This window comes from Nylanderia fulva, unplaced genomic scaffold (genome assembly GCF_048542155.1).
Source record: "Nylanderia fulva isolate GAGA-0341 unplaced genomic scaffold, ASM4854215v1 Scaffold25, whole genome shotgun sequence".
NCBI classification, from domain to species: domain Eukaryota; kingdom Metazoa; phylum Arthropoda; class Insecta; order Hymenoptera; family Formicidae; genus Nylanderia; species Nylanderia fulva.
In genome coordinates, this window is record NW_028190314.1 from 2,366,999 (window position 1) to 2,381,952 (window position 14,954).

A 14,954-nucleotide genomic window follows, 5' to 3' on the forward strand; every position below is an offset into this window, starting at 1 on the left:
AGGCTATCTTTATTTTTAAAGATAGTCATATCTGTAAGTCTGAGCAATTTTTTAAACATCTTATTGGTAAAGTCATTGTTAAGAACTGTCAGCGGATGATTAAAGGAATTCCATACAAACGAGATTTGGATTTATGTTTGCGCAAATATATAGTTACTCGAGATAGAATAACATACAAAATACCCTTCCTGCTGCGAACAAAACGACGAGAATAGGGAAGGTTTTTACACAACGAACTGACAAGATAGAAAATTTTCAACATAATAGCGTTCCAAAAAGGGTCGATTGTATTGCCAAATGGATTGTCGGAATAAAATATCTAGAGCATTTATGTTAGAGACGCGTGTCTGAAGAAATTTAGTTACAAGAACTTCGCTCAGCAAGAGTTTTACCGTGAACTGTCAAAAAATTTCAGGACAAATTAATCTTTGATAATAAAGCGTAAATATATCTTGCTTCTTTTTGAAAGACTGATAGTTTTCATAATAAAGATAAATAGATACTATTATATAATCAGTGTTGAATAGTATCTAGATACATTTTGTGTATCTGAGTCTGTATCTGAAATATATTTGAATGTATATTTGAATGTCTATATCTGTATCTAGATATAAAACGTGGTATCTAAATTGCTTTTTTCAGATACATTTGTAGAAACATTTTCACATATTATTTTGAATAGTCCAATTCTTTAAATTTTTAAAAGATCAAGACTGAAAGTTATCAACATATCGTCATCAACACCAGTTGAGCGATTATTAAGCATTGGTCAAATTTTAGTACCATGGCGAAATATAATAGTTTGAATGACGAAATCTTTGAGGCATTTTTCACGTGTTAAAACTAACGAATAAAGTCGTAATATAAACAAAAATATTAATAAAGATAAAAAGAAACATTCAGTACATTTTGTGCATATTATCATTATTATGATAAAATATAATTTAAAAGTATTTGATATGTATGTGAGATACTTTTAAAGTATCTGAGTATCTGTATCTATATACATTTTATTCTGTGTATCTGGATCTGTATCGAGATACATTTTAAAAGTATCTTATCCATCACTGTATATAATATATATCAGAATAATCATACATCGAAATGTGTATATATATATATTGCTACTACTGAGCATTTTATATGTATAATAACTAATATTAAATTTGTTTTAAAATATTCTAAATATTTTTGGGTCAATTTCGTGTCATAAGGTCCTAAATAAATAATGATACAACTTATCCTATATTTTTGAATAGTACATTTATACTTTAAAATTTTCGTTTCAATCGTGTTGCAAGGCGATCAACGACCACCGTGGATCACCTCGCCTACTGGAATTAATCAATGACAGAGCATCAAAGACTTGCCCATCCCCCAAGCAGTTTGTTTATCGTCGGCCTGGCGGCAAGCCGATCGGTCTGATCGTTCGTTCTTTCCTGTCAGAAGTCCTTCGTTTCGAATACCAACAGTTTCCAAGAATCTCTGACGTTTCTAATCCACCAACTGACACGCTCCAGTTCTCCTTTTACGAGAAGAATCGGTCCTTACATCGCGAACAATTTTTTTTCCATAACTGAGTGAATCGCAACTAATTTAAAAAGACTAACTTTGACATGACAATATCTTGTTTATATATATGCTTTTTTCAATCTAAATACTTCATCTAAGACTTTCTGTCAAAGTGTGAAAGTACATTTCAATATAACTATACATCAAAATGAGATAACACAAAATTGTGTTTTGCAGAAAGCAAATCTATTTTAATTCAAATATTGAAAATAACACGAACAAATCATTTGCATTACATCAAACATTTACTAAAGAGATCAGAATTTAAAGAGATGAAAAAATTTGCTTTTTTTAAATAGATCCCTATAAATTATAAATAAAATTCATTTTTTTGTGTTCTAAGCTTTTTATACTTTCATTTAGATCGAATACTCTCTCTTTCTCTTAGAGATATCTTGTACGCTAAAAACTTTGTGCGTAAAAAGCGAACGATGAAAAAAGTGCATGTTATTGCACGGAGAGATAGTCTCACTTTTCTCGCGGCAGCTTTCTCGACACCCTGGCTCCTCGGCGTTATGCAAACAACGAATGGACGTCTAGTTAGTTTATACTTTGTTTTAGAGATGTTAGCCAAACACGCGCGTCTCGCTTTGAATCGTCGCCGCCACCAGCCGCGGCTTACAAATGTAAACCTACATCGCGGTCGGGAATATTTTTCGAGTTTTCGTATACGCGCGCGCGTTCGACGTTACACGTACAAAACGGTAGCGAGCACGAGCGTGCGTGAATAAGATGATGTTTCAAAGAGGCTTTCTCGCGTACGAGAACATGAAAAAGTGAGAATCAACGCGGCGGATCAAACGTATGCCTTTTGCTCGACAGTTTCTCAACAAAAGTATAATTAATTTATTTTATTGTTAAATATGAACAAAATAAAAATATTTATATATACAATGGTTCATAAATGCCATATTATAAGTTTTATCAATTTTATCGATTATTATGCATCTTGTGCAAATATGTATGCACATTTCTTCTCTCCTATGACTATTGATAATTAATATACTATCTTAACTTTATATATTATTTAAAATTTATATATAATTATTTAGCTATAATCCTAAACATTTTTCATAGTTAAATATTTTTTATAATGTAATTATGTTTTTTATGTTGTAATGGCACGTGTATAATATTGAAACTACCCATCTGCATCACTAAAACATTGTTTTTTTATTTTTATACTATAAAATATGTCTAATATGTTTTTTATAAATAATATGAAATTTATATAATTTGCCTTATCCTGACGCCTAATACAAAATGCTAATTTAAAATTTGAAAATAAAGCAAAAACTTGCATAGCATCTAGAAAGATAATTAAATTGAAATTTGATCAAGAGTAAAAATAATTATTATAATTAAATTGATGATAATTTTAATTCTTCATTTTTTTTATATTTGAATTTATATATTTTATATTTAAAAAATGTAATTTTTACAAGATGAAAATATATCCCGCGTTAAATAATAAAGATTTATGAAATATAATTTATTAGTCACATTTATCGCAAATGTTTAATAAATATCGGAAAGAACTAGTTCATTGAGATTATATGGAATTCTTAGTATTACGCGAGAGAGGTACAGAAATTCCGTTAACTAGACATACTCGTGTAAACCGGCATGTTTCGGTTTATTTATGTGTCGTTCTTTCAACTTATGGTCGGTAAAACACTCGTCGCCGATCGCTACTTGACTCAAGAAGTTTCACCGCAGTACAGACTTAACGAACGTAATTCTATTTAAACGGGATTAGCATGTCACGTTGGAGAAAACAGTAGCTCATTTATTTGATTATGATTAGTCTGTTACGATATCCTTATATAATAAGAAATTAACAAATTTAGATATTAACAAGATATTAACAAATAAAGATACACACGTTTATTCTATAAAATACAAAAAATATTTTATATGTGTATTAGAGAGAAAATATGTATAAATTTTTCTTATCAATAATATTTTTCATATTTTATTTTAATATATATGTATAATTATTTGGATGTGTATGCATTAAATATTTATGCAAATACAAATTATATTACAGATGAAAAGAAAATTTTATATAAACCTACACATTCTCTCTCTGTCTACAATCAAATTTTATATTTATTAAAATTTTGATATAAATAATTAATTTTTTAGTTTTAAATCATTAAATAAGAAATTTAATTTCTGTATTAAAATTAAAACCGCTTATTACATATTAATCTGTTATAATTTGTTACCATCAAATAACTACATCTTTATCTGAATTAATAAAAATCAGATATTAATAATGTAACCGACTCCATCAATAAAGAAAAATTATGTAACGATGTAAAATCCGCTTTTCCTCGTCTCTTTAACTTATTTTATTCTGATTCTGTCAAGACTTTTATTTCTCTATGGCTCGAGTCACGAGTATCTAATAAGAAAAGTATCACGCCTACGCCTATACAATATGTACAGCAAATGATTTCCTGTTTGGTCCACTACCATCTTTTCGTAGTTCTGACGACTTTATTCTCCTAGTTCCTTCTTGATGTCATTCGCCAAAGGCTCCTGAAAGATTCCTTTTTGAAGGGTCGGCGAGCAACATATAGTGATATTCGCACGGCGTTCATTGTGTTGGCTGACTTCATAGAAGGCAAAAATCATACAAAACCAACTCTCTCTGATCGGTGGCTTCTTCTTTATCCAATTATCCGCGTATTCACGCCCAGAAGTTGTGCTCTCGCACCTTCTCCACCGCGTGGCTATTCCGGACGAATTCATCATTCCATACTCATCCTAGGGTCATGTAATGGATGCCACATGCGGAGCTCGATGAGCATACGAAACATCTTGGAATGAATTTCACCGATGTTCTAATTTCCAGGTGTTCACCGATCAAACGAAACGGCAGGTGCGAATTATGTTTTTTCAGGGCTTGAAGCGCTTACAGTTTGCGGAAACATCTAACAAGAAGACATTGAACTAAGCTTGACGATGTTCGAAAAATCTTTTATCCACTCTTTAAATAAAATGCGTAATTTTACAAAATTGACAAACATTTATAAACAAAGTTTATTTAGAAGATTCTATAAAAAATAAACAGAGTTAGATAGTTAAAAATTTGAAGCTTCTTTAGTTTTCATGTAGATTTGTAAAATTGTAACTGAATACCAAACGATTAAATAAAAAGTCTTTCTTATTATCATGCTTATTTATATTATGAGATATTGATTTTATTGATATAGGTAAACAAAATTTAATTATAAAATAATGCCTATATATGTTTTTCTTCGTTACTCGTTTATGATACGAGACACAGAACGTCAAAGACAGTGCTCCGTTGTACCAAAGTGTATGAAGAAAAGCAGATCTCTTGTGAAATATCATCTACTATGTGTACATGTATTGGATTACGAGGTCGTCCAGAGAATCTCGCGTTCGTTACAAAAACACACTATCTCGATAGCCTGTCGCAATTTTGTTTCTAAATCATTTGCCAGCTTCCAAATCATAACAAAACTGTTATATTAATGTGTAACAATATGATAAAATAAAGATACTTTATAAATTTTTATATAAAAAAAATCTTGAATTGACATGTGTGATTTTTCATATAAAATATTCTAAAATGGTCTCATGTTTAATTCGATTTTACGACAAAAACAATCAAACAATAATCTCAACAACAACAATCTTATTGAAAATTGATTTTTATAATTTTCTATAGAAAAAAATTCATACAGCACACAGATATTCCAAGATGTTTATATAATGCGAGAAATAAATAAATATATTTTAACATTAAAAATATAAATTTTTAATATTGCTTTTACATTTTTAAAAATTTAACATTACTTCGTTTTATTAAGTGCATATTAGTCTGAAGAAAAATCTCCAATATCAAGGAATGAAGTTGATCCATCTTGGAATTAATGATGCGCTATAAATATTGACACCGGCCATGAGCGTGACGATGTACATGGATATAAAGCATGCAAAAAAAATTCCGTGTCACACTATCCCTTTATCGATGTAACCAAATGCCAATTATCGATGTCTCCAAGCAGCGAAAGGCGAAACCTTATAACAAGTTTTCTATAGCTACTATAGGATTTATATTGCGCGTATATAAGCAGGGGGAACGAGTCGATGCGGCAACATTTTTATATCGCCCACGCATTTGTAATCCTCTTGATTTCAATATTTTCTTTGTATACGGAATGTATTTTCTTGTCATAGAGAGAGAGAGAGAGAGATTTAATAAAAAATAAAATTATATACACTCTTACGAGAATATAGCGGTTTATTTAAATATTATAATACTTTTCGTTATATCACGTTGCAACATGATAATAAATATCTTGTTAAAAATTAACGGGGAAATGGGAGAAAAGGGAATATTTTAACAAGACTCGTTAAGAGATCAACACCTGCGCCATATAAGTTCCCTCGCTGATAATCCCCCAATCGAATCGAGGGGTGTCAAGAATTACATGATCATATAATAACAAAAATATTATAATTAATTTCTGCTTTCCTTTGTCTACATTATATAATATTATTTTATAATTTATAATTTACAATTTTATAATTTGCATTTATATTTTATAATTTATATTTTATGGTTTACAATTTATGAATTTTGTGAATATATTTACTTATTTAATTATTTCTGTTGCCTATTACATCTGTAAAGTTATGAGAGGAAAACAACCGATGTCTCTTCAGATATACACAAAAAAAACGATAGAACATATAATATATAATATTATATTACAATATAATTTCGAGCACCAAAAAATGTATGTCGTTACATTTTAGATAGTTTTTCAACACTATTATTACTATTCTGCTATTTGAAAAATTTTTTATGGTCTGAAATATAAGATTATAGAATATAGTATATATAATCCTATATATATTATATTCTATAATCTTAATTAAAGAAACATATTTTATTTGATAGTGATAGATAAATAAATAGATTAGATAGTGATTCAATAGCCAAAATTAATCATTTATGTTAATACAATTTTAAAAAGAAGAGAAAAGAGAGAAAAACAGATTAATATAGTTTGCAAGATTATAAATATTGTCCTTTTTATTTCATAGAAAAAGAAAATAAAGAGAGATTATCATGGGAATGACATCACGTTCGTACGCAGAAGTTGCCGGACGTTGAGTGAATTGAATCAGTTAGTCGGACGACATTCTATGATCCATCTTTTGTGCGTGCAAATATTACCTTTCTTTCGTCAAGGCGGCTGTATTGAAACCAATCGTTTCATAGCCTCAACGAGTTGTCTCGTTTTGAGTGCTTTGTCTGTTAATCATCTTTATCAAGGCTAAGTGTCTAGTGTGGCCCACAGACCGGACTCGCGCTGTTACGGCAGTACTCTATCTAAATCCGAATAAATTCAGGTTCAGGTTAAAAGAAGAAAATAAATTCTTATTTTTCTCTAGTTTATTCTGCTTTATGGATTTTATTTTCCACGATTTAAGGAGACTTTCATATTTAGTTTTATTCTCAATTTGCAAAAAAGATATTTATTTTCTTTATAAATTTTTTACACAAAAATTTAAAAATTGTAATAAAACAAATAATAAAACAATGTGCGCGACGCCCTTTAAAAAGAGAATATAAAAAATATAATTAAAGAAGAAACAAAAAACAAATAAAATTATAAATGTAAAAGAAAAACTTACCAAAAAGTAAATATATTAAACAAAATGTATTATTGACATTTATACTTTATTTTGAAAAAGTTCCGATAATATTATTCAATCTGCGCAAATATCACTTGAAGCAAAAGCAAAAAGATTGCGAATTTTAATATAAAATTCTACAAAAATTTAACAAGAATTGTATATGTTTATGCACATATACAAATACATATCTGTGATCTATAATATATTCTGAGATGATCGGTTCTAAATCTGCGTTGAAAGGTACACAAAATAAATGTCCTAAGTCCGATAGAAATCTACGCCGCCTCGTATTTGAAAACCCAAACAGACCACCCACGTGCTATTTAATCCCTATACTTGTATATACTACTATAATTTCTATTAAAGAAACTATTGTCTGCTTCGAAGATAATCTAAATTAAATCTTAAAATCTAACCCTAACCGAAAAAAATCTAATCCGGGAGTGAGAACTTTAAGAATTTGCAGGTGTTTTACATGAGAAAATCTTTAGGTTGAGTAATCAATATTGTAGTAAACAACTTGGACACTAATAATTTTGACAGTCATTGACTATTTTAGATAATTATTATTATTCATTTTCAAAACATCTTTAAATATCTCCAAAATCCAATTATCTTATTCCTATCACAATTTTTTATAATTATTATATCATAAAAAATTAATTTTTTTTTTACTTTTTCTCTTTCTTTTTTACGTATATATATGTACATGCGCATATACACAACAAACACACGCATATACATATAATCTAGAAAATTTTTGAAAATACATATGTCATTATTTAGCAGAGATTGTAATATGTATAATACCTATAAATGAATTTATTCTAGTTTGTCAAAAATTAAGAAGTAGTTTTACTTATTAAATATTTAGGTTTAAAATATCACATTTTATATCAAGTATATTGAAACTATATCTAATACTGCATTTTTGAAAAGTATTGAAATCTAGGCAAATTTGTATAGATTGACATGTCAGTCGGACTGAACCTTTCTAAGTTGGGCAAATCGTATTAAAGATTACCGTACGATGAATCTCAATAGTTCTTAGTTTCGGATCAAAATTTTCTCGACCGTTTTGACTTTTCCGTCGGTATAAGGAGACTTTTGCCTCTATTCGTTTTTTTTTCTTACGAGAGTTTAACGCGGGGAACCATAAAGATCATTTCTGTCGACAATTTCCTTAGTCAGACCACAAAGATTATAGTTATTTGATTTGGATCTCGGAGAATGGGTGACTTCACTGATGGGGGAGGAAGAAAAGATTGAAAGGGTTAAGAAATATATTCGAAAACATATACAAAATCCAGAATTGTAACAATTCGATTCTACAGGAGACGTCTCAAATCTTCAAGAACGATTTTTCCGACAGAATGCATTAGCTGCAAAACCTACGAAAATATTTTGCAAGATAATTGAACCATGAAATTAAAAATTGTATGATTTATAGATTAATTTCAACAAAATTCAATTTTAAATTTGACGTCTTGACGCTATGAAAGAATTACCAACATTTTTATAACACGCAAATATAATTGTACAATTGACTGCCGGTTGTAAATAGATTGACTACAAAGTTACAAAAAAAAGTTGTAAAATTTTGACAATAGTAAATTCTTTTGATTTTTAATAACTTTAAAAAATATAATAACTGTTTTATTTATATAATTATCAAAAAATATTACAAATTCATATTATATTTAATAATCTTAATATAATATATATAAATTTTATAATTAATAAATCTCTTTTAATTATTTCTTATTTTCAAATTTTTTATCAGCAAAAAACGCCATGAATCAAAATCAGGACAAGAATCAATGCATATTAATTTTTTTTTTTTTTTTTTAGTATTTTCTTACTGATTTTCGTTAGTATTTTCTTACTGATTTTCGTTAGTATTTTCTTACTGATTTTCGTTAGTATTTTCTTACTGATTTTCGTTAGTATTTTCTTATTGATCCGTTAAATTTTTGCTCTATAGAATAAATAACAATCCGCAGCAGTAGCAACCCATGTTACCCGAGTTATCTCTTTTACTTAAAGATCATTGATATAGCCACAAGATAGCTCTGTCACGTGAGAGCCACAAAAACGTTACGATATCAATGATCATTTGTTGAATAAATAGGTTCGTTCATTGTTCATTGTTTGTTCAGCATTCTTGATACCTGCGAGTCATTTTTACAATTTCCTGTTCTAAAAAAAGCTGCCTGACGAGGGAACAAAAAATAATAGATTGACTATAGATTGCATTAAACTGGAAAAATGTTTTTGTCAGTTGCAATGTAGACGACAAATGCAGTGCTGATGGATGGGCGATCTCCTGGAGTTTCAAAAGAAGTGTATCGAATATTACATAACAACGTCATCAGTGTCTTCGAAATCTATATATTTCCACAATTCGTCACACCCGTGGCAACTGGTTAACTTCATTGGTGCTCGTGTTGCGAAAACGCATTAAATATAAACATTAAAATAAATTATTTAAATTTAAAAATATTTTGGAGATTATTATTAATTTTAATTTTAATTTTAAAGTTTATTCCAAATGTTTTATAACTTACGACAGAATTCAAAACAGCTTTCTATTCATAATTTTACATTTTTTTTATATGTATATTAAAGTAATAAGTGAAACACATTAAGATAATTGAGATAGAGAAATCAAAATTTTTTATAAAAAAATTGTGCAGATAAAAGAAATAGATGAAAATATGAAAAAGATAAAGTGTAAATTTTAATTTAATGCAGATTATAATTATAAAGACGTGAAACTACGGACTACCGAACAAGTACAAGAAAAATCGAATTATACAAAAAAATAAATGGAATCATACAGCTTTACATTATTATATTTAAAAGAATACAATAGATTTAGACGTTCTATGATTGAATATGTCTGTTCAACCTGCTACATCCTTCTTGATTGGCAATAGTTTTCAAAACTTCTATCTTTTCAAGTTAGTATCATTAAGCAAATATCATATTAATCTATTTAAAATGTAAAGTAAATTTTTTGTATTTTTAGCAATAACTATTATAGTAATTAGAATGTGTCTTATTATTAATCTGTATCATAACGTAGAGAATATAACTAAATCGACGCATCGCCATAGTGGTGATGACATTTTCACGATGGGAGGCCGAAAAACGTATATATTGTATAAAGATGTCTTATAGATGTCATCCGCGATTCGAAGAATTCTTTTGCTTCTAACCTATCCATTGCATTCTTTACAAATCTTTTCAGATTTTTCGGTTCTTCCTTTTTTTAGGTCCAAAGTTTGTCACGTGTCTTTGCACAATTCTATTCATTCCCATATATCTCTGTTTGGTTTAAATCATTCATTATTCGAAACAATATAGATTTTAGTATAATTTCAAATTTATAGAATATTATATCATATGAAAAAGATATATTATATTATATGTAAAAGAAATTCCAAAAAGAATAACAATTTTATTTTTAATATATAGACAAATTTTCTTCCTCTCTTAGCATAACTTGTATAGAGTGTAGCTGAGATTTCTATAATATACGCATTTCTCAGATATATGTTAAATAAAGTCAGTAAATAATTAGTCATTAGAGCCACAAATAAATTAAACGTATTAAAGAACATTATTTATTTGAGATGACAATTAAGCAATCACTATAAGCAATCACACCAATATTAGAGTTAAGATAATAATGATTTATAAAGTTAAGTTTATAATTAGAGATTTGCAAATATTTTCAATTTAAAATATATTCACTAGAATTTGAAATTTTATAGAATAAATAAACTTTTGTATCTCAAAACAATTTTTGTATACTTTCCGATAAAATTACTTTTGATACTATTATTCGTTGTATTTATATGAAAAGTAATATTTTATGATCTGGTTTTAATATAGTAATAAATAACAAATGTAATCTATATGCATCGGAAAAATCGAAGAGATAGAAAAATATGTTTTTTTTATTTATAAAATCAGTGTTAAAGAAATACCGACAAAATTTGAGCAATAACGAAAATAACTGAATCAATGGAAAACAGCCTTTTTCGAAAAGTTTTTATTCAGATCCTATATTCGTACCACACACATACACAAATGGGTACAAAGACCACCAAATCACACAGATATCTTTTTTGTTTATTTTCAAGTTTGTTTATTTTTATTTTAATTTTATTAAAATATAATAAGGCTAAAATAATGTTTGTCAGCAATTTATTCAACTTGATTTGTAAGTTGTTTTGACGATTTCTGGATCAATTTTTCTATGTCAAAGCAATGTAACTTTATGCCTCTATAAAAGAAAATATCTCTTTATTAACTACTCGATCATGCAATCATTAGACCTTGTTTTGTGAATTTTAAAAGATACATATTTAATAAATTGCCTCATCAATTATCTATTTCATCCATTGGAATAAAGGTACACTATGGATGCAATCGCACGTTTATTCTGATAATGTGCATTTCAGAATTGATTCTGATGCATTTGCAATGCGTTCTTATTCTCTCTTACTCTTGTCACGATATGCAAAATGTTATACATGTAATAATATAATAACAATTTAATAGCTTAGACGTCTCGCAAACTTGTGAGAATTGTGTTGATTTCGTGATTTCGAAATTCTACGGTAATTTCGTTACCGCATTTCGATCGAAATGTGCATCGAGTCAATGCACCAGGTGTGCGGCGGCCGACGTTCTACAACAAGTAGATCCCCATATTCGGCCGTGCAATGAAAATTGAACGTTTCGCCCGTCGAAGAGAAAGATAAAAACACATACACACACATATGCGTGCGCGCGCGCACATACGCACACACAATCGCGCCGATTTTATTCATTTCTCCTCCCGTGCTGATCCTGTAGCCCTGCTTCACGGCGTGCAAGAACGTACCAATCCCGTGGAAGGGCGTAAAGAACTTGAATGTAACGCGTTGAATTTGTTTGCATACGCAGGGATACACGTTTAGTTGCGGCTGCGCTCCCCACTATGTTGCGCGGTCGCTCTAGGTTCGCTTGCGCCTTGCTAGCACCTTCGAAATCCCTGCCTTCATCGTGGCTCCGCACCGCTTGCATTGTTTGCTGTCAAACATTGGACGCAAACACCGTGGTGGGGTCCAGCGACACAATGCGTTCGTTGCTGGTGTACTACCACCATGATTGGTCAGCGAGCCCCTCAAGGCATGTCATGCCGTTACTGGTAGGCGTATCCGAACCCGAGGTATATAAGTAGAACTCGTGGCGGGGATACGATCAGAACGAAGGTAGACGTGCTGCTGAACGGGTGTTCAGTTCACAACAGTTCGTTACAACGGTAAAGGGCGAACGTGGGGAACAAACGAGCCTAACGGTGGCGCGAGAAACCTAGTGTGGTGTGCAATTGTACGAGGTAAACGAAATGTTCGATGTCATAATCGAGTATAGAACATGAGGGTAAATATTTCGCGCATCTAAAGACACGGTGATCCTATGGATGTGCGCGCGCGATACGACGTAATTGCCTGGTGAATAGCGTATTCGAATTATGGTGAATATGGAAAGTTCAGGCGAGCAGCACACCGTGACAGCTTCACCGCTGCCACGGGCTGCTCCGAAGAGCAATTTTCTATCTATTCGTCATATCATACCCGAAGCTTGCGCCGGGACACCCGCGCCGTCGGTGAGTCATTCGGATTCTTCCGATACCGGTCACGTTGATGATAGCGACAGCGATCTTGACGTTACTGGTGACGTTAATGGTACGGAAACGCCGCCTTTGGATTGTTCTACTAATACAACGTCCTCCAGTCCAAATGAAAAAGATTCGAAGGAGCAAACGGAAGACAAGAAGAAGGCGGAGAAACCACCATACAGTTACAACGCGTTGATCATGATGGCCATTCGACAAAGTCCTGATAAACGACTTACCTTGAATGGCATCTACGAGTACATAATGCGTCATTTTCCCTACTATGAGAATAACAAACAGGGTTGGCAGAATTCTATTCGACATAATTTGTCGCTCAACAAATGTTTCGTCAAAGTGCCCCGTCACTATGACGATCCGGGAAAGGGTAACTACTGGATGTTAGATCCAAGTTCCGAGGACGTGTTTATCGGGGGTACCACGGGGAAACTCCGACGCAGGACTACGGCGGCTTCCAGGTCTCGACTGGCAGCCTTCAAGAGGAGTGTAGTGCTTAATGGACTTTATTCGGCGCCTTATCCACCTCCAGGGTGGCCGGCGTCGCTCTATACTCTGCCGTGTCTCCATCGTGCCGTCGGATATCCTCCGGTGACCGGTTCTTATACAACTCCGGCTGGATATCCAGCTAGTCTGTTGCCTGGAGCGGCAACTGCGTCGGCCGCAGGTTTGCCCTGCAAACCGCAGCCTCTTCCAGCGACGGCGGCACCTCCGGCGGCTCACGGAGCGTTCTCCGTAGAAAGGCTGCTGCAAGCACCTACGGGTTATCCCAGTATTGCGGCGTCCGGACTCCCGCCACCAGGGAATCCTTATCAGGACTTCTACACCACCCTGAGATCTATTGCGGCGCATCAGCATCAGGCAGCGGTGTTCAATCAACAACCTAGGTATCATCTCAGTCAAACGCCGGTTCTAAGTCAGCCTGCCTCTAGCACGGCTTCGCCCGGAAGTAGCCCGGAGCCGATGGCTCCGCATTCGCCGCCGGTTACCATCTGTAACTCCGTCCAACCGCCAAGACCACTTACTCACAATGCGCAGCAGATTATTTTAAAGCCCATCACGGTCCTCACCGGCCGACAAAGCTGAATCGCAATTCGAGACTTTTTCAGAAATGACCATCCCCCCCGGGAAGCGCAGCATATAGTTTTGCTTTGCATGTCAAATTAGCGTTATGTTTGTCAGATTAAATTTTTATAATAATATAAATGTATAGAATGGTAGTAATTTAATCAACCAACTCTGGCAAATTAAGTGATCTTTATTCAATATTCACGATGTTTCGGCCATGAGTTTCGGCCCTTATCAAGTGCTAAAACACAACTTTTTTTAAAAAACCTTAATTTTTGATCTTAGAATGTGACAAGATATAATAAAACGATAATGTGAAACAATTAACTATTAATAGTTAATTATTTCACATTATCGTTTTATTATATCTTGTCACATTCTAAGATCAAAAATTAAGGTTTTTAAAAAAAAGTTGTGTTTTAGCACTTGATAAAAAAGTTGTGTTTTAGCACATAAGGGCCGAAGCCCATGACCGAAACGTCGTGAATATTGAATAAAGATCACTTAATTTGCCAGAGTTGGTTAATTAAATTACTACCATTTTTTAATTATCATCTGGTGACTTCATAGTTTTTTACATCTTTTATAAATGTATAGCCAAAGAAAATTTAAGAAAAATTTAGCTGGACTAAATTTATCTCTTGGAGATTTTTTAATTTATTTTTATATTATTGACAATGCGAATTTAGCAGTCATGATATGTGAAAAAATTTATTTATCGAGATTGATTGGCATTAGATAGCACCTGTATACACGCAATAAGATGAAATCTTTATTAAGAATTCCAGTATTTCCAATAGGAGTGTAATCAGTAATTGTAATAGGTATACTTGTAAATATATAATTAATTGCAGTCAATTTGTATTTTACTCGGTCGTACATTTCTGTACATATATACACATCTTAAGTATACACGATATTGCTTTCCTTGTAAATATAA

At 31.6% G+C, this 14,954-nt stretch overlaps 1 protein-coding gene across 1 annotated transcript; it reads left to right on the top strand.

Annotated features, from left to right (window-relative positions):
- Nucleotides 1-12,504: 12,504 nt before the first annotated feature.
- On the top strand, nucleotides 12,505-14,223 carry LOC114940727 (uncharacterized). Its single transcript, XM_029315474.2, has one exon. It carries the CDS (start codon nucleotides 12,788-12,790, stop codon nucleotides 14,030-14,032), a length of 1,245 nt encoding a protein of 414 aa, XP_029171307.2. The 5' UTR covers nucleotides 12,505-12,787; the 3' UTR covers nucleotides 14,033-14,223.
- The last annotated feature ends 731 nt before the right edge of the window (nucleotides 14,224-14,954 follow it).